The 26,817-nt window shown below is 38.2% G+C and overlaps 1 protein-coding gene across 1 annotated transcript; it reads right to left on the bottom strand.

Annotated features, from left to right (window-relative positions):
• Nucleotides 1-25,113, bottom strand: sctr (secretin receptor). The gene is made up of 13 exons (XM_055215263.2): nucleotides 24,820-25,113; nucleotides 23,782-23,896; nucleotides 20,160-20,255; nucleotides 19,775-19,884; nucleotides 17,638-17,747; nucleotides 14,130-14,262; nucleotides 13,574-13,727; nucleotides 13,304-13,364; nucleotides 4,453-4,522; nucleotides 4,216-4,307; nucleotides 3,883-4,021; nucleotides 1,723-1,764; nucleotides 1-1,604 (listed from the first exon to the last, which is right to left on the bottom strand). The coding sequence occupies exons 1-13, from the start codon at nucleotides 24,865-24,867 to the stop codon at nucleotides 1,452-1,454; spliced, it is 1,323 nt and encodes a 440-aa protein (XP_055071238.2). The 5' UTR covers nucleotides 24,868-25,113; the 3' UTR covers nucleotides 1-1,451.
• Between the last annotated feature and the right edge of the window lie 1,704 nt (nucleotides 25,114-26,817).

Raw genomic sequence — 26,817 nt, 5'->3', positions numbered from 1 at the left:
AGTGGGCCCATAAAGGGCCATCGTAGGCTTACTTGCAGGGTAGCCTGTGTGTTGGTGGTGGTTGGGTTGTTTGGTATGTGTTTCTTGTGGTTAGGTTGTGTGTTAGTTGTTCTTTGGCTATGTGTTAGTTGTGGTTAGGTTTTGTGTTGAATATGTGTTGTTTGTGGTGGTTGGGTTGTTTTGGCTGTTGTTTGGTATGTGTTGCTTGTGGTTAGGTTGTTAGTTTTTCTTTGGTTATGTGTTGTCGTGGTTAGGGTGTGTGTTAAATGTGTGCTGGTTGTGTTGTTGTTTGGTATGTGTTGCTTGTGGTTAGGTTGTGTGTTAATTGTTCTTTTATTATGTGTTGGTTGTGGTTAAGGTTTTGTGTTGACTGTGTGTTGGTTGTGATTAGGAGGTGCTGGTTGTGGTTAGCTTGTGTGCTGGTTGTGGTTAGCTTGTGTGTTGGTTGTAGTTGGGCTGTATACTGGTTATAGTTATGTTGTGTTTTGGTCATGTTGAGGCTGTGTTGACTGTGTGTTGGTTGTGGTTAGGTTTTGTGTTGGTTATTGTTTGGTTATTTGTTGGTTGTGGTTATGTTTGTGTGTTGACTATGTGTTGGTTGTAGTTAGCCTGTATATTGGTTATAATTAGGTTGTGTTTAGGTCATGGTTAGGCTGTGTTTCGATCATGTTTAGGCTGTGTTGACTGTGTGTTGGTTGTGGTTAGGTTTTGTGTTGGTTCTTGTTTGGTTGTGTTTAGGTTTGTGTGTTGGTTGTGGTTATGCTTGTGTGTTGACTGTGTGTTGGTTGTAGTTAGGCTATATACTGGTTATAGTTAGGTTGTGTTTCGGTCATGTTTAGGCTGTGTTGACTGTGTGTTGGTTGTGGTTAGCTTGTGTGTTGGTTCTTGTTTGGTTGTGTGTTGGTTGTGGTTATGTTTGTGTGTTGACTGTGTGTTGGTTGTAGTTAGGCTGTATACTGGTTATAGTTAGGTTGTGTTTCGATCATGTTTAGGCTGTGTTGACTGTGTGTTGGTTGTGGTTAGGTTTTGTGTTGGTTATTGTTTGGTTATTGGTTGGTTGTGTTTAGGTGTGTGTGTTGGTTGTGGTTATGCTTGTGTGTTGACTGTGTGTTGGTTGTAGTTAGGCTGTATACTGGTCATGGTTAGGCTATGTTTCGGTCATGGTTAGGCTGTGTTGACTGTGTGTTGGTTGTGTTTAGGTTTTGTGTTGGTTATTGTTTGGTTATTTGTTGGTTGTGTTTAGGTTTGTGTGTTGGTTGTGGTTATGCTTGTGTGTTGACTGTGTGTTGGTTGTAGTTAGGCTGTATACTGGTTATAGTTAGGTTGTGTTTCGGTCATGGTTAGGCTGTGTTGACTGGTTGTTGGTTGTGGTTAGGTTTTGTGTTGACTGTGTGTTGCTTGTGGTCGGGTTGTTTTGATTGATGTTTGGTTATGTTTTGTGTTGGTTGTGGTTATGTTGTCTGTGTGTTTGGGCGTGTCAGCAGTGACACCTGTGTCAGTGGCAGGCCACTCTGACTCACAGAGCTGTTATGCCCTCTGGGATCACCATGGAAATGTTGCTTTAGGCGCCACCTTCTCCATCGTCTTTGAACTTCATACCGGACCTATGCCAAGTTTGAATGTAAGATATCCAGGGTCAAGAAGTAAAACCTACCAGCACTATTACCAATATTAAATCATTACTTTTTTTGCTTTTTAGACCTGGACGTGAACATGCCTCACCTCTTTATTCAAAAAACAGTACAGCAGTGCCACAATAAAGCCCTGTCAAAGTAAACACAATATGAGTGCAATAACAATAGTAAATCAGAATAATAAGAAATGTATTTAACCCATTCCCTGCAAGCCTTTTTTTAAAAGTTGATCAGCAGCATATTTTGTGATTTTCACAAATGTTTCACAAAATGTCTTCATAAAAAACAATAAATTTTCCTGGAAGAGACCTACCTACATTTAAAAGGTGATTAAAAGAGAACTAATTTTTCTGGAAGGCATTAAACGTTTCTGAAAATTATGAAAAATGCTGGTGCTGGCTGGCTGGCAACTTTTCTTTAAAACACTGGCAGCAAAAGACTTAAAATGAAAGAACAGGGCCCGGTTGCATAAACAAAACAAACCAGTAAACAAACAAAATGGAAAAAGTTTTATCCTATCTTCATTTGTTCTCTTTTTGTAACCTCTCAAATATAGTAAGGTTTCTTCAAAAATAAAAAATTTTGGGCAAAAATCTGAAATAAGTGCATTTTTGTAAAGGAATTTTTTTAGAGATCTGATTCAGAACAAATATCAAAAAATACACAGAGTTTACAATGTTGTAGAATTAGCTGATGCTTCAGTTTTTTATAAATTGGGTAAGAGCGCCACCTAGTGGATAATAGCGAATTAAAGATTATTGTAAAAACTCGTCAGGGAAGCGTCACTGGCAGGGAAATGCTTTCTTTTAACTGACGAGATGACTTGTCAATGGCAGGGAAAGAGTTAATAAAAGAACTGTTAGTAGAAAATTTGGTTTTTACCAGACCTTAAACATACTCTATGCCAGTATGTAAACAATGTTTGATTTTACACGCCATTGCATAATGCATGGGTCTTCAACCGGGGGTCCGTGACGGAACTGCAGGGGGTCCGCAAAATGATGTTTAACTACAAGCTATTTTTTGGTTAAAATTTTAAAATACATGTACAAAACATTACATGTCCCCTTTAAGTTGTGCACGTGCGTGGCCGCATAGGTTTGAAGGCGCCCGTTCAGTTTAGCCAGCGGACCAAAATAAAATATCTGGATTATGTCCACTCAGGAAGCAGCAGTAGCGACAGAAATGTCATCATAAAACAGGTAAATCTTATGTGTGTCTTTCTTTCAGAATGTCATTTTAGAATCATTGCGACATGTTGTCTCTTCTATATTTCTGAACTTGGACGGCTGTTTCACGCGGTTCAGATTTAAAGCGCTAATTCAACAGGCAAATGACACCACACCGCGTCTGCATTTTAAACTGTGACAAAACTATCGCTCGCATTTAAAAATGAATGAAACGCGCGCCGTGATGGTGCTTTGTGCAAGATTTATAGTCAGGTTGAAATCCGCCTATCAAAAAGTTGCCCCAAAGAGATGCGCGCGGACTCGTTGCATGTTGTTCTCCTGAGTCTGATATTAAGCTATGCAGAAAATAAACCCGCATTTCTCAAACTCGTGACAATGACGATACACGAAAAAGGCAACAGACCTCAAAATTATAAAGTAGCACAACGTCTATCCCCAGCAGAATAAAGAGTCTTTGTGCCATTCACCATGATCAGTCATCTTTATAAACTGAAAGCCCTTGTCTAATTCACAGTAAAATGAAAATATATTACACTGCAAATACCTTAAAATGATATTATTTTATTATTATTATTATTATTATTATTATTATTATATTAATATAAAAACAAACTCTACTTTAACAAAGAATGATGCATGTTAATATAGTATCATGGCTGTGTGACAATATGGTTTGTTTCTATATATAAAACAGTTCCAGTCCTTGATTCTGATTTGTCATCAGTTGTACTTTACTCCAGTTTGCGTTGTGCCTAATACGAAAAGGCAGCCTCTCATACCTTACTGCCTACTTAAATATCTCTGTTTTACACATTTAGTATTAGGGGGTCCCTGCTCCATGCCTCTTTCATCTAAGGGGTCCGCGACCCAAAAAACGTTGAAGACCCCTGGCATAATGCATTTGTCAAAACATAATTAATGAAGCAGACAGCAAGAAAGTGCTATAGTGGACATAAATGAAAACTGTTTTCATGGGCCAGCAAGCATCTAAACCTGCATACAGTGTAAATGAATGCATTTTTGAACAAATCTGTTGGTGTGTATGAGTATAATATCACCTGTGTGGATGCCAGTGCAAGCTCAATAACATTCCAGATTTTAAAGGTTAGGACGTTTACTCTATCTGGAAAAAAGGCGAAGAGGACATACTGCAGGCCAAACAGTGACACCAGCAGGAATGTAGATTTCGCCAGCTTCCTATGTGATCAATGAAATAAGATAATTGCACAATAACTACAATTAGAAACTAGACAAATATAAGAATGCACTATGTATACTGTATATAACTCAGTAAAAAACTGATTAAGTAATATGAAATTGTACTTTCTAAAGCAACACAACCGTTTATGATAAACTATGAGTTACTAGAAAAGTTTGAGTTAGCTACTCACCTGTGATGATTCAACTCATTTCCATGCATGTCTGCAGCCTTCAATTTCCCCACTAATGTCCAAATAATACTGAGGAAAAACAGCATGTTTACCTGAAACACAATTCCCTTCAGATATCAAAAACTGCCGCTAGTTTTGTTGCAGACTTCCAAACATGTAAAGAGTAATAAACCATTTAAAACAAGGTATGCAAACAAAGCAGGGCCATTTTAATATCAAATTTTTTTGCATGTTTACTGTAATAAAAATGATGACTGGAACTCTAAGTATCCACCATATCCATCCATGATCTCTTGTCTCCCAACACCTGACAACACAACGATCAAACACAGTCAAGCTAGTTTAAACCTGTTTGTTTCATGATAAAGACATACATACTCAGAAGAACATGACCGCTGAACTAGCACAGCCAAGTCTCTTTTACAAGCAGATACATGAAAGTCTGTTGTCCAACATTCAGAATAAATGTCATGAGTGGAAGAGTAGTTTAAATTAATTTATTTATAAGATATTTTTACAGAAATGTCACGTTTGCACATTGCTATGTAGAAATAGTTTGTTACCATATTGATGATTGGCAGAATATAAAATGTAGTATTTATGGCATTTATAGGATGAAGCACCTTAATATTTTACATACAATCAAAACACTTGAAGCCACCTGAAAACATACACAACCCATATATCATGGTAATTCTGTATGTATAAGCTTCATAGTTTATCTGTCAACACATTTATATCTGTTATTTATAATCTTCACCAGTATATTGCTATTTGTTATGGATATTTGACGAGCTCCCTGATCTGTGCTTCATTCCAGTTTGCAGATATTTCTCATCATGAATGTTAATGTGCATTTGTTTAAAAAGTTGAACGATATATCTTGTTGCGATGACGCACATGCATTTTTGTTTATTATAAGCTCATATGAGCGCATGATGCGCTATTAATTATGCTGCTGAATGATCTCCACTTCAGTGACGAGTGACGTTGTTGAGTAGACGTGTAGACGAGTGACTTCAGTGAATAGTCACAAGCTCCCTAATCTCTGCTTTAATTCAGTTTGGCGACATTTCTTGTTGTTAATGTTAATCTGCATGTAAACCCTTTGTTTTAAAGAGCTGAACCATAACTTCATGTTGCCATGTCCTCACTACGGCATGCCCCTTACGGCATTGTTTATGCGTCTCACAAAAGCCTGTCTGACTTTTTTTACAAGTATTTTCTAGGCAGACTGTCCTCCACAAATTACGACCTAATAGTTTGTTTGTGCAAGCACCATCATACGACAGATAGGGACGTAGTACCCTCTAGCGGCCAAAGCTTATACGACCTGTGGTTACGTTTTAAGGTTCTTTGCCTTATACGTCAGATTAGATGCATTTTATTTTGTACATTTGTAAATGTAGAAATGGTTTCATAAACATTTATGGTTTAAAAGATATTTTGCAGCATCTTACCCTAAACCCAACCAGTTCTTAAGCATATAAAACCCAACACGTAGCAAAACTACAGTCAGGTGTTTATTGAATGAATTGACCAACAAAACAGCAGTATAAAATTATTACAAACAATTTGGGTTGCAAACCTTGTGAACTGAAGCCATACGATCACTTTATATAAATAATTCCATGAATGCAATGCAAACAGTCCGATCTCATTCAAATATAAACATTCAACATTAGATCATGATGCAATCGCTCACGACAGCCAATAGCGCTTCAGTTTCATAGCTAACCTAATGATGCAATCGGTCACGAGACACATGAGAGCCAATGCTATTTCACAATCAAAGATGACGTATAATCGCTTCTTCTGGCGGCAGTTTTTGAATCAGTATAAAGAGGATCTGATATCTACGGTGGATTGTGATCAGTTTTGCCTCTTTTCTTCATATAAATCGATTGTTTGGTACACTTGGAATATTTAAGTACTTTTTAAAAAAAGGTTGTGATTGTTTGTATGCTGGGTTTTATATCATATAATAAATAAATGGGCACGCTATTTGCTCTAAATGCCTGAATAGTGTAATGTGTAATATAAATACAATTAATTCTGGCAGTTTAAACTGGAAATCATATCCAAATGCATATCATTACAGCTAAATTATACCCCAAAATATAATTTCATAACCTAATATATAAAATTTCACCTGTGGCCGGTAGAGGCGTTTACTAATTTAGTAAACGCCTCTGTTGGTCGTATTTGTGGGAATGGACAAATGACCAAAATAGTCGCCGCTACTTTTGGCGTAGAAAGGGCATGGCATATCATCATGAAAACATCATCCCATTCCCAACTATAAATTATAGTGGAAGAAACATCAAGATTTGGGCCTGCTTTGCTGCATCAGGGCCTGGCCAACTTGCATTCATTGAGGTATATTAGACAATTCTTCAGGATAATGTGAGAATGTCTGTATGTCAGCTGAAACCGTGTAGAAGGTGGGTGATGCAACAGGACAACGACCCAAAACACAAGAGCAAGTCCACAACAGAATGGCTTCAGAAAAACAAAATCCGCCCTTGGAGTGGCCACGTCAGAGCCCAGACCTCAACCCAATAGAGATGCTATAGATTGACTTGAAGAGGGCCAAAGAATATGACTGAGCTAAAGCAGTTCTGCCACGAAGAACGGGCTAAAAATCCTCCTCAACGATGTGCAGGTCTGATCCACAGCTACAGAAAGCACCTGGTTGAGGTTATTGCTGAACCACTTAAGGGGTTCAAAAACACTAAAAATGTAAAAAATAGACAAATGTGAAATAAATTATAATTAATACAAATTTTGTTGGTTGAAAACATTACATTTATTTCACCTGCAACTGCACACAACATGTGAGATGAGCATCCTTCACAATGACAATTCAACTATAGTAGATTTTATCATATGTTTTAAAACATATTACAATAATTATTTTGTTTTAGGATCCAAATGTTGCCTCCCAGAGGAAATCCGGACCAAATCTTTTCAGGTGTGCAGAAAATTACAACTTATGAGAGATGGTATTTGCAGACAATGCAATAAAACAAAGGTAAATTCAGGACAGAGTATTGGCAGACAACAGGGTAAGCACAATGACAATAGCCAGAACTCTTGAGAAACATAAAATAAAGATGAAGTGCGTGTACACTATACCAGTGTATACCAGTGAAAGTGTTAAAGATGTCTGTTCAGTAACCAAACAGGGTACACACACAGTTAGGCATAATGTAAATTACTGTAAAACTGTCAGTATTTTAGAGCGCAATGGTGATTGAAGCCAGGTGAACTGCACGTCTTTGTGCATGAAACTGGATTCAAGCTGGCAAAAACTATCGTGAATGTGTCAGACCAAAGAGTAGCAAACATCACAACGTAATCGGCTGTTCCAGCACAGAAGATTTTTTTGTGAGAGATAGAGGGAGGACAAGAACCCATACAGTAGGCCTACATTACAATAAAAGACGTTCATTTTTTTAAGTTAATTTCCATATAAAAGGGGACAACTTAGTACTTAGGATTTTATATTGTAATGTAAACATGAACCCAGACAGAGAATGCATGTCTGATTAATATATCACAGTTTAGCAGTAAAGAGGTGTCATGTCCTTGATTTACAAAAGAATTCACAAAACATTGTGTAATGCCACCTGTTGTTAATGTTTTTAATGTCAGTGTTTTATGGGTGTTTATGTGTGCTGGTGTTGTGTGTGACAATCCTAGTGTTATTGAAGAATGACTTGATTTCAGACGTGTTTTGATAGTTTGTGATAGTTCACATTTTGAATGTGAAATTCACTGCTGGTCTGAAAGTGAAGAAAAGCTATGTAAAGGTTTGTTAACGTGACTTAACTAAGTGACTGTAAGCAGTGGAAAAATAAAACGCATGAAGTATTTGCAGTTTGCAGAATAAAAGTTTTTGTTTAGATATTTAATGTGTGTATAATGTGTATAATAATTATGTATATACACTCACCTAAAGGATTATTAGGAACACCTGTTCAATTTCTCATTAATGCAATTATCTAATCAACCAATCACATGGCAGTTGCTTCAATTTATTCAGGGGTGTAGTTTGGTCAAGACAATCTCCTGAACTCCAAACTGAATGTCAGAATGGGAAAAAAGGTGATTTTGCAATTCTGAGTGTGGCATGGTTGTTGGTGCCAGTCGGGCCGGTCTGAGTATTTTACAATCTGCTCAGTTACTGGGATTTTCACGCACAACAATTTCTAGGGTTTACAAAGAATGGTGTGTAAAGGGAAAAACATCCAGTATGTGGCAGTCCTGTGGGCGAAAATGCCTTGTTGATGCTAGAGGTCAGAGGAGAATGTGCCGACTGATTCAAGCTGATGGAAGAGCAACTTTGACTGAAATAACCACTCGTTACAACCGAGGTATGCAGCAAAGCATTTGTGAAGCCACAACACGCACAACCTTGAGGTGGATGGGCTACAACAGCAAAACACCCCACCGGGTACCACTCATTTCCACTACAAATAGGAAAAAGAGGCTACAATTTGCACGAGCTCAACAAAATTGGACAGTTAAAGACTGGAAAAATGTTGCCTGGTCTGATGAGTCTGGATTTCTGTTGAGACATTTAGATGGTAGAGTCAAAATGTGGCGTAAAGAGAGAATGAGAACATGGATCCATCGTGCCTTGTTACCACTTTGCAGGCTGGTGGTGGTGGTGTAAAGGTGTGGGGGATGTTTTCTTGGCACACTTTAGGCCAATTGGGCATCATTTAAATACCACGGCCTACCTGAGCATTGTTTCTGACCATGTCCATTAGGGTTGTGCCGATAGACGATAGTATCGTGTATCGACGATCTTCAGACATATCGCCAAAGGCAGGCTTTCATGGCGATAGTCATGATGATAGTTGGCGAATGGTTATTATTATTATTATTATCATCATAGTTTTATATTAACACCACAATGCATGCTTTTCCTCACATGAGGGTTTGTGGGCTTCACTTTACGTGGAGAGCTTGTAAAGAGAGAATTCCTTCTTGCACGTACCTGCACTTAATGCGCACGTCTTGGACTCCTTCTAGCACCCACGTCATGAGCAGCTGCGCTTCTCTCTGTCTCACGTGCACGCGCTCTCGCGTCTGTCCAAAGTCTAAACATAAACTAAAGTAGTAATCCTTATTTGTTCAGTTTAATGCGTTTCATGCGAGCTGATGCAAACTTTACTTTTGGTTTAAAATATGACCCGCTGCATATTAGCGCCTCTCTCTCACTCTCGCGTACGTGCAGAAAGCTGCGCTCTGTCCGAAGTCAGATCACTAGGTATTAATACTGTTTATGATATGCATTTCAAGGAGTTGTAGCAACACGTCCCTCATGTTTAATATATGATTGTTTAAAATATGATCGCGTTCCGCTGGACCGATGCGTTTAAAAAGGCACCTCATGAGAGCACCACTGCTTGACACGTGTAGTCTTCTGCAACAGCACTAAACCAATGCATTGAATTGTTTGTATGTGCGCGCACGTGTGTGCGTGCGCAGATGCATGTTTTTACAGTTATTAAGTAATCAAGGTTTTAATGACGCGCTCGCATTAATGGCATCAGTTTTAAGAAGGTTGCAGTCATGAAGGTGTTTCTCTTGTTCTTTTTTTGTCCAGCAATCAAGTGACTTGTTATAATGAGTAAAAAATTAACAAATAAAAAAATTTGTAAACTACTGCCCCGCCCCCCGATACTATCGTGTATCGCCGATCTCACAGGCTGACGATAGGACGATCTGAAAATAGGGCATATCGCCCAACACTAATGTCCATCCCTTTATGACCACCATGTACTCATCCTCTGATGGCTACTTTCCAGCAGGATAATGCACCATGTCACAAAGCTCGAATCATTTCAAATTGGTTTCTTGAACATGACAATAAGTTCACTGTACTAAAATGGCCCCCACAGTCACCAGATCTCAACCCAATAGAGCATCTTTGGAATGTGGTCAAATGGGAGCTTCGTGCCCTGCATGTGCATCCCACAAATCTCCATCAACTGCAAGATGCTATCCTATCAATATGGGCCAACATTTCTAAAGAATGCTTTCAGCACCTTGTTGAATCAATGCAACGTAGAATTAAGACAGTTCTGAAGGCGAAAGGGGGTCAAACACAGTATTAGTATGGTGTTCCTAATAATCCTTTAGGTGAGTGTATAAATACACACACATGCATGTATATATTTAAGAAAACATTTATAATGTTTACAAAGAAGTCATTAGCCTAGGGTTTCACATACTTTTTCCACCCTGCACTATGAATGTTTACATGATGTTTTCAATAAAAACATGAAAACGTGTAATGCTTGTGCGGTATTAGTTTAAGCAGACTGTGTTTCTCTATTGTTGTGACTTAGATGAAGATCAGAACACATTTTATGACCAATTTATGAAGAAATCCAAGTAAGCCCAAAGGGTTCACATACTTTTTCTTTCAACTGTATAGCACATTTCATACACAGAGGTCATTCAAAGTGCTTTACACATTTAATGTAAGATTACTGCTGTATAACATATATTACACCGGATGACTAGTTAGTTATTTAGTTAAAATGAGTTATCTGTTGTTGTTTTTTAAAGATATTTAATTAATGCGCAAGTTCACTCATACGTCACTCCTCCCAGGGTCTTAAAGCTCGTAGGACTGCGCACATGCTCAGCTTTGAAATGCAGCGCTTTAATTCTGTTTACAAACATAAAGACGTAAAATAAAATTGTAATATATTTAGAATGATGGATATAGAATGCACTACATGTTTTTGCTTATTTTGTTCAAAAGCATGATCAACGTAAGTCTACATATTGTAATAACAAGGAACGATGCTTCTAACGACAGGTGAAATGCTGTCGTTAAAACCACACAAGTTTGCGATGCAGCTTGTGAATGTTCGTTTGAACTATGGTTTCGGGAAACACCAAATCTTTGACCTTTGTCAGTAACGATGTGACCTACGTCAGTAGTTGGCTAACTATGCTTTTGAAAAACGCACCCCTGTACGTTGTGATTGGCCAGAATACCTCTGACATCAGCAGGAAATGTGACGCTCCTTTCCATGTTTGAAAGATTCGCTCACAGTGCAATGCTAACAGGAGTTCATTTATAGCCTGTGAGTCAGAAGCGGGAGGAATTATGATAATGTCGGTCTTCTCTACAACACCAATCCCAGGAAGTAAACTGTTGCCTACAATCCGTGTGTTTGTTGTAGTTCAAGAAAAGAGATTTACGTTGGAGACGATAACTCGTGTCATTGTTTACTTTGGGGTTTGTACCTTTTTCATATGGCTAACGTGTACTAATACACACTTACACACCAAAGGTAAGGTAAAAATGTGATTCGGACCATTGTTGCTCTTTAAGACTCAACAATGGCATGAAAGAAGAAGTGTGTTTTTGGATGTAAGGAGAAGAAAGCCTTGTTCAGCTTTCCAAGTAAACCAGCCTTATGGAAACAACAGATTTAGTTTGTTATAGTCATGAATCGCAGACGGTAAGTAAAACCGCATCAAATGTCTGTATTTTGTTGGCAATTGGCAAAAGTGCATATAATGTAAACGATACGAACATGTAGTGAATCATAAGTTATCCAGAGATAGTGGGATAACGTTTTGGGTGTGTTGCGCGTTACTCGCTTGCCCTCTGGACGCCTCCAGGATCTTGTGCTTTTCCAAAAACAATCTCTAGATCTGATCTGTCTTTTATAAATCTAATAAGACTAAAGACCCTTCTGAATAAAGGATGTAATAATACTCTATAGGTACTTGTCATGCCCTGCGTTCCAGTTGTTTTTTAATGACCTTCCCTCGCTAACTTCCCTCAGTCTCGTTCACTCGGATGTACGTCATCGCCCACTACTGCTGAAACACTTGAAGTAGGTTCAAAAGGATCGCCCTAAGCCCTTGATCACACGGAAAGTGGAGACCGCCCCCACCATCATTTGAACTGGGCAAAGCGTGAGTTGCTGAAGTGATGTCACAATCGTGTTGCATTTTGGGATATGGAGCTGCATGAAGTGTACATCGAGGGAGCGAGGGTCTGGCCATATAAACTTCCCTCGTCCACTTGACGAAGTGGAACGCACTTCAAAATGGTGACAGGGATTCCCCCGAGGGGAAGTGTTTAGGGAAGTTCGCGAGTGCGTGTCTAAAACTGGAGTGGAACGCACCCTTGGTCTTGTTCTGTGTTTCCCTAGTCTTGTACTCTTATTTGGAAGTTCTGTTCTGTCTGCCATGTTTTGTAGTCTTTTTGTTCATTGGTTAGTGTGTTAATTGTAGCCCCATGTGTATCTTGTCATCTCGTTTTACCCTTAGTGTATATAGCCCGGTGTCTCAGTTGTCCTTTGTCAGTCTTTGTAGTTTGTATAAGTTTGGTTCCTGTGTCCTGTCCTGTTTTCCTGGATTGCCTTGTTTTATGTTTTTGTGTTAATAAATGCTGCACTTGGATCCGCTGCCTCTATCTGCCTCCCGCCATCATTACAGTACTCAAGATTAACATGAGATAAGCAGAAGCAGCTTAAATGATAAATAAATTCATTACTTTATTTAATTTCTGTACTTGAAAACTATATACCAGCCTGAAAAACATGAAGCACTGTTCACTTTATTCAATATGAGGTTAATTTCTCCATTTAGATGTAATTATTTGTGATTCCCAGCCATAATAAAACATTATATAATATTGATGCTTATTAAGTTAGACTTGTATAGTAATTTTTAGTATGTCAATGTGAAATCATTTGTAACAGTATTACCACACAGTAATATCAACCAAACATCTATTTAGTGTGTGCCTTTCTATAGGAACACCCTCCTATAGTGTTCGTGTATAGCTCAGTGGTAAACATTGCATTTGCAGTACAAAAGGTCATGGGTTTGAACCCAGGGAACACATACTGATAAAAAAATGTATAGCTTGTAATGCACTGTAAGTCACTTTGGATAAAAGCATCTGCCAAATGCATAATTTATATATATAGCCTGACATATTTTGCTGATGCCCAGAGATTGTTAGTATAGCACAGCTACAAACATCAAAACCATTATAACTAGATCAGCATTTAATATTTGTAATGTGTGAACGTACCCTTCATCCTGATGCATGTATTTGGCCAAACTCCAGCTGATAATAATGAGCATTGGAATCCCTGTGAGAATAGAAACAAGCTTTAGTTTTATGTTACTTATAAGAGGTATGCTTAAATCACTTCCATACATAATAATGCAACATACAACAAAGAAACATTTGACCATAGATTATTTTTAATGTTTGGATTTATTCAACTTTACATCATCAATGAAGTCATGTGTACGTGCGAGAGAGAGAGAGAGAGAGAGAGAGAGAGAGAGAACCTACCCCAGCCAAGCAGTGTATATAAGTGAAGACGTCTCTTCTGTGAATGTACAGAGAGGTTAATGAGGCTATGAAGATAATGACCTTCCACCAGCAACCAGCTGTAATTTGCCAGGATGCAGTAGTTAGACAGGAACAGTGCAACTTTGCAACCAGGCTGAGAAAAACAACGGAAATGCGTCAGCTGACAGAGATCATCTGTAAATGTGTATTTAGTGTACTACATTATGTGTCCTTATTTGTATATTTGCGCTACAGTGAAACATTTGGAGACACCTGAGTGAAATGTTTATTTATGAGCTTATACTTAAATCCTTGATATAAGCAGTCATGATATCAGTATAGCCAGTGGTCAGTGGATCAAGAGTGCTAGCTACTTTAAAGAAGCTAAAATATAAGTGCTTTAATTTGTTTCTCATTTTTAGTAATTCCCATGATTCCCATACATCCCTAGGATGTTTTTTATTTGTTATTATTACTATAATTTAAAAATGCTTAGATAATGTGTTTGAGTGTGTGCATGCATGTTTGTGTGTGCATGTGTGTTTACTGTATGTACCGGATGGTAGTTGCAGTGGTAATATTCCTGTGAGTAATGCAGTGCAGCATCTCGGATGAAGATAAAGATGGCTCGTAGGATGAAGGATGTAAAAAGTTGCATATGAATAAAATTACGCGTACAGTGCAGCTTCCTGGAGGTTTAAGACAGAGAAAGAGTTAAAGAATGGATTATAATCTAAAGTGCTTGATGAAATCGGCTATATTCAATTTAAAAACGGATTTTTTTTTTTTAAACAAAGCTACAAAAATTTTAAGCACTTGTATTTTTTACAAACTCAGCATGAATAGATACTGCCACATAAAACTTGAAACAGGAATGGCTGAAATCATGACATGGAGTGCAGCAGGGCTATGGTTTAGGCACAGTGTAGTGTAACCTTCATAACATTTATACACACTTTTGGGGGACACTCTCCATCTCACATTTAGAATTACGGTTATTTTAATTTTAAGTCCTTTTCAGAAGATTTATGATTGTTATTATTAACCGAACAAGCACCAGAGCGAGTTTCTCTGCTGCTGATCTGACAGAAAACAACTGCGCTCTTCTGCAATGAACAAGCATTTACACAGATTTACACAGGAAGTTTTCATTTGTAAACTTTTGTAAAATTGTAGGAACTGTCAAAACTGCTAGACCCAATCTTTTCTTCCAGGGAGTCCTAGCCAAGATGGCATTAATAAAAAATTCATAAACCTCACAGACAGGACAAACAAGGCAGATTCTTTAAAAATCACTAATCTGAAGGACACTGAAGGTGATGTGAGTTGTGTTCACATTCACCTCGAGCGTGCGTGTGTCAGATGACCCCTCCCTCTTTTACTTTGGGGCACCATTTCACTTTAACAATAAGAATGATCTAAATGGATCATTCAACAAATAAGAAAATATGTAAATTGGAGAGAGTTTGTCATGCAAGTTATCTAAAAGAATTTTGTGAGATTCTGGCCAACTTGTAAAACCTATAACTGTGTTGTTAACACAGAAAGACACAGTTGTAGTAAAATCAAATTTAAAGGATAAACAAGAATAACTAAAATTCTACTAAATGATACTAAAATAATAAAGGATAATAAAGATGCAAACTAATGTGCAAAGAATAGAAAATAGAAGTGACTGAGTTGAATTTATGGCAGAATATTTTCTGTTTCTGATAAAGTGACAACCTTATTTCTCATAACACAAATAATTAAATAATTATCTGTTAAACACTTGAAAATCAGTTATGCAATGTTATGCATCTATGGTAAATAGTATGTCCAGAGACTAAGCAAATCACACATGTTACGATCGTCTAGGGGTCAATCGCAACAGAACGGGCAAATGAGAGACTTGATACGAAGAGATACAATATACAAAATTTCTTTATTTACTAAAAGACAAGGATTTAGGCTTCAGGGAGCATTCCAAGCTTCTCGTGCAGAAAGGCAACCACCGACATCTGCAACAAAGTAAAGCTCAGGAAAGCAAACCTTTACTTCATGAGACCTTCATCTGCATGTTCCAGATTGTTAGGATGTTCAAGGCTGTTAAACTGAATCTGAGTCTTTTCTCATTTTCAACACAGAAAAGCCTGACCCATGGCAGACGTGCCACCATCAGACTGCTCATTCGATTGCAGAGAACGTAAATATCACTTACCAAACCTCTTTCTGAAGACCTTGGCATTGGTGTATTGATTCAGTAACTATTTACCATAGATTCTAAATATTGCATAACTGATTTTGAAATGTTTAGCAGGTAATTATTTAATTATTTGTTTTATGAAAAATAAGGTTGTCATCTTATTAGAAACAGAAAAAAATCTGCCATAAATTCAACTTAGTCACTTCTATTTTTTTTTTTTGCACTTTAGTTTCCATCTTTATTATCCATTTCATTACAACTGTGTCTTTCTTGTGTTGATAATACAATTAAAGGTTCAAGTTAGCCAGAATCTCACAAAATCCCTTAGATAAGTTAAATGACAAACTCCCTCCAACTTACATATTTTCTTATTTGATAAATGATCTATTTAGATCATTCTTATAATGTTAAAGTGAAATTCCTAAGCTGGTGCCCTGAGGTAAAAGAGGGAAGGGTCATCTGACACACATTGGCAGTCTTTAACCCTTAAGCCCGATTTATAATCGTGCGTAAGTTCCGTAGCCTGTGCGTAGCTCTGCCTAGCCTGACGTGCACCTCGCAAAAATTTTAACAGCGCGTCAATTCTACACGGACCGCAAGCGCTGTGATTGGTCCACTAGAACCCCTCCCGTCAGGTACAAAAAAAGTCGCTGTTTATTTAATTCCATCATTGCTGGTCTTCTCAAATCATACACAACAAGTTACTGTTTCTTCTTCGTTTGTGGGTTAACTTGCTAAGCTTCTTCTTCTTCGTCGGTTTACTGCCTACCAGCGGTCTGCGCGTGTGTTTGCATGTTGACGCGGACAACGACGCAAAAGTATAAATGAAAACCGACGCGGAACCTACGCCGTCGCGGCTACGCCGTAGGACCTACGCACAACTATAACGAGCCCTTTATGGGTTGTTGAGGCCATTTTTGCTTTTTTATGTCTTAATTTGGCCACAACTTTCTCTGTGTTTCAGCAAATGGAATGATTTTTGGTGACAAATCTTATATTTACACATATTTTGAGAAAATGCTTTGAAATTAAAAAAACCCACAACATTATTCCATGGGCAAATTTACTACCCTTTCGGGTTGTCCGTATACAAAAAGGCCACTAAATTAAATGGCTGTTAAAATGTATCAGATTCATATTTTTTCAATTTTTTTTCATAAATCTGTTAATCAACCTCAGTACTGATCAAAACCACCAAATGCCTAAAAAATTCATGATTTTAACTCTTTAATTGCCACGTTCATAAGTGGTGTCACTGACTTGATGAAAAAAACATAAAATTACAGATTTTCAATATAAAAAGTGATTGTGGACTGGATTTTTTTTTTACATTGGGCTTGTCAAAGATTGGTTGTTCGTTCAAAAACAGTAAAACAGTGATGGAGAAAAAGAATAAAAACTAAAGTTGCACAAAAACTAAAAATGCATCAAAGCCAATGTTTTACCAATCTTTGGCATGCCCAAGACTGTGAAAAACGTAAAAAACAATCCAGTCCACAATCACTTTTTATATTGAAAATCAGTAAATTTGTGTTTTTCCCCACAAATCAGTTACACCACTTATGAACTTGGCAATTAAAGAGTTAAAACCATGGATATTTTGTAAACAGTTGGTAGGTTTGATCAGTACTGAGGTTGATTAACAGATTTATGGAAAAAAATAGAAAAATTTAATCTGATAAATTTTTACAGCTGTTTAATTTAGTGGCCTCTTTTGTACATGAACAACCCTAAAGGGTAGTGAATTGGAACAACCCACAAGGGTTAATCTATGAAAAAGTATTGTATGTGTCTCCGTATGTCTCTTGTATGTCATTATTCACTATACATGTCCCCATAAACCACATACACCAACTCACACACACAGGTGATCTGTTACCTGAAAACACAGAGCACTGTGAGAGCAATGCTGAGTGACACAAGAGAGATGGTGTATCCAACAGAATACATGATCCTCACATAAAAGAAATACTCGTGTGAGATGAACACCTGTTGAAAAAAGAGCAGCACATTCAGCACATTATGTTTGGTGTAATTCACTCATTCTACTATATGGATTAAAGTGGATGTTATATATAGTGATAGACCGATATATCGGCCGGCCGATATATCGGGCCGATATTTGCGAGTTTTATGTGTATCGGCATCAGCCGATACGTGGCTGCCGTGTTTGCCGATTTTTCCGGCATAATTTACAGACAGAGTGCTGGAACCCGCAAGCGATTGCAGGTCATGTGACTAAAAACAACCAACCTTTTCACGACAACATTGAAAGATCGGCTTAACAGCTGATCATAGCTGAACAAAGTGTTTTTTTTTCATCTCTATGGGGCGGTTTCCTGGACAGGGATTAGACTAGTTCTAGACTACAATAAATGTAAGAACTGTGCAAACTAATAACATCTCTTTTTAACAACATGCCATTTTTTACATAATTTTTATGATGTAAATTGAGTGAGCAAAACCAGTATCGGCTCCAAATATCGGCTCAAGAAAATCGGCAGCCTGTATCGGTCATCGGCTAAGGCTGATGAAACAAAAATCGGTATCGGCACTGAAAAATCCATATCGGTCGATCCCTAGTTATATACATTTAATAAATGTATTATTTCGCTTTTTTACTTGTTGTTTTTAAAGCGATATTTCAGTCAAATATCATATTTACCCCATGATTTACTCATCCTCAAGCCTTCTTTCAGACAAACACAATCGAAGTTATATAAAATAAATTCCTTGCTATTTCAAGCTTTATAAGTTTGAAGCCCAAAAGAGTCCATCCATCCTTCACAGAAGTAATCCACACGGCTTCAGTGGCTAAATAATGGACATTGGAGGGTAATCATTAGCCTCTTTCACACAGTAATTCTGGTAAATTACCATGAATTTACCAGAATGAATTTACCAGTAAATACAAAAATGTGCTGTTCACACACGCAGTGGCGTTCCGTTATTTTACCAGTAAGACATCATTAACACATCAGTATCAAAATACCGGTAAATTCGTTGAGAAAGCCGAAGTACCTGTAGCACGCGGCGAGCTCAGTGTTGTATATGTAAACAATCCACGTCGTTCATATCCACGGTCCGTATTTTGCTGTTTTCACGTCTGTGGTAAACAGTCGCGAAGTTGCTCAATACCAAACAACATTGAATAAGACGACGTCAAACCGAAAATGCGTTTTTAACAACAGTACTGTTTGCACTTTAGGCTTCACAGAGGGCGTGCTAAGGACGTCGGCAATTCGGCGGTAAGCTGTTTTAAACAACTTTGGTGAAGAAATGTGGACGTAAACTTCAGGTGTGCTCAACTTTCAAGCAGCATGTGTGTGGAAACGTCCGGAAACAGTGCGGGGGTAAACACGTCATCTGTATTAAAATGCTATGATTGGCCTGAAGCTGTCAGCACGGTCTGACGTCGTCCGTTCTAAATGCCGGTAATCCTATAATTTTCGTTCACACATAGCGCTTACCGGTAAATTACTGGTAATCTTACAACCTGTCTTACTGGTAAATTGGGAGCACTGATTTACCGGAAAGGTTCTGTTCACACATGATCTGTTAACTGCAATTTACCAGTAAATTACCAGTAAAGACTGTATGTGTGAAAGGGACTAATGTGATTTTGTAAGAAAAATATCTATATTTAAAACTTTATAAACTATAATAACTAGCTTCATAAAAACTGGGTTTAAAAAGAAGTTGTTCCCTGATACCGTATGACTATTGTTATAAAGCATTATTGAAAGTATTATAAAAGCATTATAAAAGTTATTGAAATAATGTAGCAAGGATTTTTTTATATATAACTTCGATTGTGTTTGTCTAAAAGAAGATGGTCATATGTATCTCGGATGGCTTGAGGGTGAGTAAATCATGGTGTTAATATAATATCTGGCTGGAGTATTTCTTTAATGGTTGTTTTCTTTCTGTCTTTATTTTGTTAATCCATTCATTCCTAACGTGAAATGTCATGTTTGTTTTGTAACACAGAAATGAAACCTGATTATTAATATTACCAAGTCGCTGTGAGAATGAAAGCTGTCGTTGAGTGTATGGCCACAGGCCAGTTCATACGGAGGAAATGTTTCTGACCAGCCGCTCTCAGAACAGTTTCTCATTACAACAGCTGCAGGCGAGAAACACAAGAATGAAATTACTGCCTTCACACACTGTTCAGAGCATTATATCCTGAAGCAAAATAAGACCTCGTACTGAAATAACAGCATTTTTAACAGAAGTACAACCAGACATAAAGATATCAGAACATAACATTTATCTCAATCGTTGTCATGGGATTTTACAACTGAAATACACGTGACTCCCATTATCTGATTAGCTATGGAATGGATTAAATAAAAAAATAAAGAAGCTTTGGATGTAAAAGCTTGGGGTCTACCTGACCTTTGACCCTAAGGAATTTAGGGCATGGCAGGGATATGGTCTCTCCCACCTGAGCAGCAGGCCAACAGTTCAGATGGTCCCATAATACACTGCAACCTGTGTGAGATGGAAGAATCTTATTCTGGAAGAAGCTGTCTTATTCAGTTTTGTATTATTTTATTGTTTTGAACATAAGTTTAACAGTTTTGAAAACAGTATGTAAGCATGTGCAAATTGGCCTGTATGTATAAAGAGTTTTGGCAGTTGTTGTGTCTGAGTGAGAAAAGAATTCATGAAGGGATGTAGTCATTGAATGCATTTTGTGCCAAAACAATGATAATTGAAAAGTATGAACATAAAAAGTATGAGCATGTACAGCACTCTGTCAGGACTCTGCCACGAGAGTTTGGTTTTATATTTATATTTTATTGTGATGGCAGAGTTCTGACAGTCTCTTGTTTCATGTGGAGGCGATGCCTTGTTTATTGTGGCATGTGCCTCTGGTGTCTCGTCTCTAGTCCCCGCCCCCTTGTTCTCCTGTTAATTATTCATTATCAGTTTATCCCATTCACCTGTGTTGCCCTCGTTATCTTGTTTAGTTTCTCCTATTTAATCTCCTCTTGTCTCTTGTCTTGTGCTGGATCATTGTGTTGAAATATGTCATGTCTTGTAGTCTATCGTGTTCACTCTGCTGTAGTTTTCATCAGAATGTTTCTTATCTAGTTAGTGCTGTTAATTCATGTTTCAATGTTGTGTTGCCCCCTCGTGGGCTTTTTTGGTTTTCATGTTTATTTAAAAAAGGTTCTTTGTTCACTCCCCAATGTCGTCTGCGCTTGGGTTCTCTTGCTCCATGTCTCCAATCCTCACACACTCAATACTTTGTTGGGGCTCTTTTTGCCTGAATTACCGTGGGTTCAAACCAGCCGCGTTTGAGGCGTCAAAATCACGTCTACCGTGTCTAGTTTGCCGCTTGAACATTTTGAGTTTACGCGCTTCATTCCCGCGCATAAAATTCTAGTCATCGAGACACTCACGCAGAAATTCGCGTCATGGGAGGGGCTTCTGCGACTCCGCTCCCTTTCTGTAATCATGTCACTACTAGAACAAGCTCCTGATTGTTTAACGCGGGACGTTTTTCCGCCAAAGTTCAAATTTTTTAACTTGCGCGTTTGCCGTGGCAACGCTCAATTCGCGCCATATCGCATCTTTCTCTTCACAATACCCCATAGATTTTCTGAGGCGAGTTTGCTGGCCAATTAAGAACAGAGATACCATGGTCCTTAAACCAGGTACAGGTAGCTTTGGCACCGTGTGTAGGTGCCATGTCCTGTTGGAAAATAAAATCTGCATCTCCATAAAGTTGGTCCTTGTGTCAAGCCACTCTTGAACAACAGACAGCTTTAGAAGTGTCTCGCTTCAGGACTGCTGCTGAGTGGTCCAAAGTTATGTTCTCTGATGAGAGTAAATTTAGCATTTCCTTTGAATATCAGGGTCCCAGAGTCTGGAGGAAGAGTGGAGAGGCACACGATCCACGTTGCTTGAGGTCCAGTGTAAAGTTTCCACAGTCAGTGATGGTTTGGGGTGCCATGTCATCTGCTGGTGTTGGTCCACTGTGGGTTCTGAGGTTCAAGGTCAACGCAGGCGTATATCAGGGAGTTTTAGAGCACTTCATGCTTCCTGCTGCTGACCAACTTTATGGAGATGTAAATTTCTTTTTCAACAGTTGCACGATATAAAAGTTAATGTATAAATTAGATGAATGTTGATTTATGAAAATAAACATCACAGTTTTTCATTGTGTCTTTGTTCCGTCTGTGTTTCTTGGGAACTGCGCTCTGTTGCAGCCACACTTGATTCTGAGGAACTAGTTTGTTTGGCGGAAGAGAAATATTTGTACTAATAAAATTACAACTTATTTGCTGTGTTTTATTTTATAAAATCCTGCTATGCATATGAAGTAACCGTTTTATATAAGCAATAAGCCCCGTGAAGCAGTGGTGTTACAGTGCATTTTATAACAGCTAAGGGGGTTTTAGGCACTACGCTTCACGTAATGCCTAACAAGGCCCTTAGCTGTTATAAAATGCACTGGTAACCCACTGCTTCTTGGGGCTTATTGCTTTAACTAACCCTAAGGGGGTGTGTACACCAAAGCTTTCACACCCGCGGCCGGCGCATGTTTTCAATTGTTTCCAATGGTAGCTCGGCGTTTTTCAAATAAGCCAGCAGCTAGCGGTTTTCTTCCGCGCTGAGCGCCGAGAGTTGGAAAATGTTCAACTTTCAATGAAAAGCTCCGCTCCGCTCATCAATGTCAGTTCTCACGCGGCCGTCCAATCACAGTGGAGGAGGGGCTGGACAAGTATCGCGGCAACCAACCATCTCACAGCTGACGTATCACAGCTACCAAAGCGCTTAGCTGAAGAAAGCTGGCACTCAGCTGAAAAAACAGCTGGCATTTGGCGTTGTCCAGGCGTTTTCACACCAAAGCTTTTATGCCCGCAGCTGGTGCATATTTTCAATTGTTTCCAATGGAAGCTCTGTGTTTTTGAAATAAGCTAGCAGCTCAACGTCTTTTTCGCGCTCAGCTCTGAGCGCTGAGAGTTGAAAAAGATTCAACTTTGTGTGAAAAGCTTTGGTGTGCACGCCCTCTAAGGGAAACATTCAAAGAAGTGCAGATCTCTGGTCGTGTTTTATTCTTACTCTCTTTGATAAACGGCACAGTGTTTTCTTTCACTGACTCTCTGATGAACGGCAGGAAAAGTGCTGCAGGTTTGTAAATGTTTGTCTCTGTGTTTCTGGTATTCTCCAATGAAAGACTGATGAGAGAGGTTGAGTGGAAGAGAGAATCACAGGAGATCTGTACAGTGCTATTCTTATCTGACTCTTTCCTGTGTGTGACAACGATTGACCACATTTAGAGAAAGAAGTGGGAAGCCCTCTATATACAGTCACAGTTATTTATTAGTGCAGCAGCTTTTGCGTATTTAACTATTTAAATACTTACAATGCATTCAAGCTACTTCTTTTATTAATCTGTGTTCCCTGGGAATTAAACCCTTGCCCATGATACTGCTGATGAGGTAAACATCTGCTTTAAAATTACGATCATTCATTTGTCAGCACAGCCCGACTGTTATACCTCTGATCAGAGGAACATTTACTTCTCCATGTTTCTTACACATGACCACAGGAAACTCACTTCTCTTCATTCCTATTGGTTATTTCTACACTGAGTTGTGTTAGTTGCGTAACGTCTAACTTTTCTCATCTTTGTAGTGTTTCTCATCTGTGCGCGTGCATGTGTGTGTGCGTGTGTTTGTGAACTCCTTCCCTGTGCCGGGTGTTTTATTTATAATCTGATAAGTGTGTGATTTATGGAATCTAAATTATGAAAGCCTTTCTCCAAACTTCCCCCTGATATTACATTACAACACTTAGAAACACACATACGGTAAACACTTATCACACATACACACAGGTGAACAAATGTGAATGGTTTACAGAACTCATTTAGGGCACCACAAAAATCATTGCCCTCTATGTGAACTCAATCTGCTGGGTGTGCATTTGAGAGAGAGAGAGAGAGAGAGAGAGAGAGAGAGAGAGAGAGAGAGAGAGAGAGAGAGCATCTCTAATGGCTTGCCTGTGAGTGTGGAAGTGATCTCTGTCAGGTTCTCTTGATGGATGATATTGTAGCAGCTCTCCTCCTCTTTGAGCAACACAAAATCTGGATCACATTCTGGAGGAATGGCACCCACCTTAATCCACAAACAGAGAGATTGTATGATATATATACGCTATCTGATATTAGATTTATACACATTTATATATTTAAAGTGAACAAACAATAAATTAGTCTGTTTAAGGGAGAACAGGGTTAGCCGTCACAAGAGAAATGTTGTACATTATAATAAATATAATGTTTTGAGTCGGTTGTACAAATACTCGTCAAACTGTCTTAAAACAGAAACATGTCTTTTCTAATTGTTTTCTAGTAGCTTTTGGATTATTAAGTGAACATAATAAAAGTGCTCTGGGATATAAGGCAATGTTCAACTTATAAAACTGTTCAGACAAATATAGTGCTTATAAATAAAGTTGTGGTAAGATGTCACGTGTTAAAAATTTGTAATTTCTAGGGCTGTCAAACAGATTAATCGCACACAAAATAAAAGTTTGTTTTTGCATAATATGTGTGTGCACTGTGGGTAATTATTTTGTATAAATACACACACATATGCATGCATGTATGTATTTAAGAAACATTTACATGTATGTGTGTGTTTATATATAATGCAAACACACACTTTTATTTTGTAACTTTTATGTGGTAATCGCGATTAATCTTTTGACAGCCATGTGGTTTTTGTTGTTTCAGGCATTTTTTTTATGTTACTGAGCAAGGCTTTTAATGCTTGAAAATGAGACAACATTCCCTGCTGTTAATCGTTAAAAACAGTTTTTTTGCAATAACGCTGTAAATGCTCAAAGCTTTTAACGTTACAGTCAAGACCATGACAATGACAATTATCATCGGTACAGCTGAAAAATGGAATTTAGAAAACAACAAAAAGTCCACAAATGCATTAACATGAACTGCAAATGATATAACAAACATAACAAACAAAGTTTGACAAAAGCTTAATTTCTGCATACTTCCCCCTGCCGCGTGTTAACTCACGTGAGAAGTGAAGTGCAGTAAAGCCGCTAGAGCAACGGAAATCCTCATTTAAACCCCTAGATATCTGTCCGAGGAAAACGATGAATACTTTCTGTCTGTGTGTTGTTCACTGCAGGAGTTCAGCTGATCTGAAGAAAACTTTCATCTCATCCCCAGCATCACATAGCCTACGCACGAGCGCACTGAGGTGAGTGTACGCGCGACAGGGTGTGCGCGCGCTCACATCTGAAACAGTCTGTCACACTGACTCTGAAACAGCTGTCTGTCACACTGACTCTGAAACAGCTGGGTGCCATGTGGCCCATGTCTCACTGTATTCAGGTACCTGCGTCTCTCCGCCAGCTCAACCTCGCTTACAATCATAAGAATTTGCTGCTCTCAGTTCAGTTGACAAAAAAATACGATAATCAAATAAGACAACTGTGGGATTATTTTAATGCTACAGGATAGGAATGTGAATCAAGTACAGAAAAGTCATCAAATCAAATACTGATCATCTAAGAATAAAGAAAATAAAACCAGAACATTTTCCTAAACCATCATCATGTGAAACATACCTTAGACTGCAAAAAATTAACTTTCTTTGTATTTTTGTCTTGTTTTCAGTACCAATATATAAAAATTCTTAAATTAAGATGCATTTTCTTGATGAGCCAAATGACTTAAAGAATGAAAATCAGGCTTTTTCCGTGTTGAAGTGCTATACCTGGGCCCCCAGTGCTTCTATCAACCTAAAAAATGTGACAAAGAACAACCCAGTAAACCATTCTCTGCAAGCATGTAAAAAAATAGATTTGATTGAAATTTGGCTCCCCTTGTGATGCCAGAAGAGGATCTTATTATAATAATACTGCCCCTTAATCTGCACCAACCACGGCACTGACATTAAGTGCAGAGGGAGAAAATGAGAGATAAAAATAATTGACAGCACAATTTTAACAAACCACCATCATGGTGGTTTCATCAGCTCATTTACATTTTAAAGGACACACCCAAAAACGGCAAATTTTTGCTCACACCTACAAAGTGGCAATTTTAACATTTTATAATGAATTATCAATATGGTATTTTGAGCTAAAACGTCACATATGTACTCTGGGGACACCAAAGATTTATTTTACACAAAAAAATATCATAATATGACCCCTTCTAGAAAATAATGCTGCATTCCAGGGAGGTTTAGTGAATCACAACTTCAAAACCACGAATTGCGTGAGCCCGTGAATCACGACTTCAAAACCACGACTCACATCTCTTAACTGGGAGTACGTGTTCCAGGCAGCTTGTAACCCGTGTTTTTCCAACATTCTACCCATGAAAGTGCACTGGAACGGCAGTCAAACCTGTGACTTCACACCCGTGAATTTGTACTAGATCGATACTCCCAGTGTAGAGTCATGGTTTTGAATTCGGGATTTAAGGGTTACAGGTTGCCCGGAACGCGGCATAAGTCTAGTTTTTAGACAAAAAAGTGTAACATTTAAGTGAATTTGTGCTTAAAACAAAAAAATGCCAATTGGGTAAGTAAATTTTTCTTGAATTAAAGGTGCAATTTGAAGAATCTGCCCCTAGAGGGAGCATGACAAAGATGTAGATTAATAATGACGTGGAATGATGGGATTTGTTGTCTTTAACTCGATCGCTATGGCCATCAATCAGACGGGAACGAGAAATCATGTTGACGGAGGAGGTAAAGTTTTATAATTGTTGCGTTTGATGACATTGTTTTATTTTATTATGTAAGGTTTCATGTAATGTTCAAAACTAAATTGTTAGTCATAGATGTTACAGTATTAGTCCAATATGATGGTGTGTTAAAGGAACACGCCGACATTTTGGGAATGTAGCTTATTTACCGTATCCCCCAGAGTTAAATAAGTCCATACATACCTTTCTCATCTCTGTGCGTGCTGTAACTCTGTCTGACGCAGCCCCCGCTAGCTTAGCTTAGCACAAAGACTGGAAGTGAATGGCTCCAGCTAGCAAACTGCTCCCAAT

This window comes from Misgurnus anguillicaudatus, chromosome 17 (genome assembly GCF_027580225.2).
Source record: "Misgurnus anguillicaudatus chromosome 17, ASM2758022v2, whole genome shotgun sequence".
In the NCBI taxonomy this organism is placed as follows: Eukaryota; Metazoa; Chordata; class Actinopteri; order Cypriniformes; family Cobitidae; genus Misgurnus; species Misgurnus anguillicaudatus.
This window is presented reverse-complemented; position numbering and strand designations above follow the sequence as displayed.

What these genes read in the sequence shown, in the direction of transcription:
- sctr (XM_055215263.2), bottom strand. Translation starts at nt 24,867, where the DNA reads ATGAGGATTTCCGTTGCTCTAGCGGCTTTACTGCACTTCACTTCTCAC. An exon ending in TACTGCACTTCACTTCTCAC is followed by an intron (nt 23,897 to 24,819) that starts GTGAGTTAACAC and finishes TTGTGGATTAAG; the next exon opens with GTGGGTGCCATTCCTCCAGA. An exon ending in CAGTCATCATTTTTATTACA is followed by an intron (nt 4,308 to 4,452) that starts GTAAACATGCAA and finishes ATTGTGTTTCAG; the next exon opens with GTAAACATGCTGTTTTTCCT.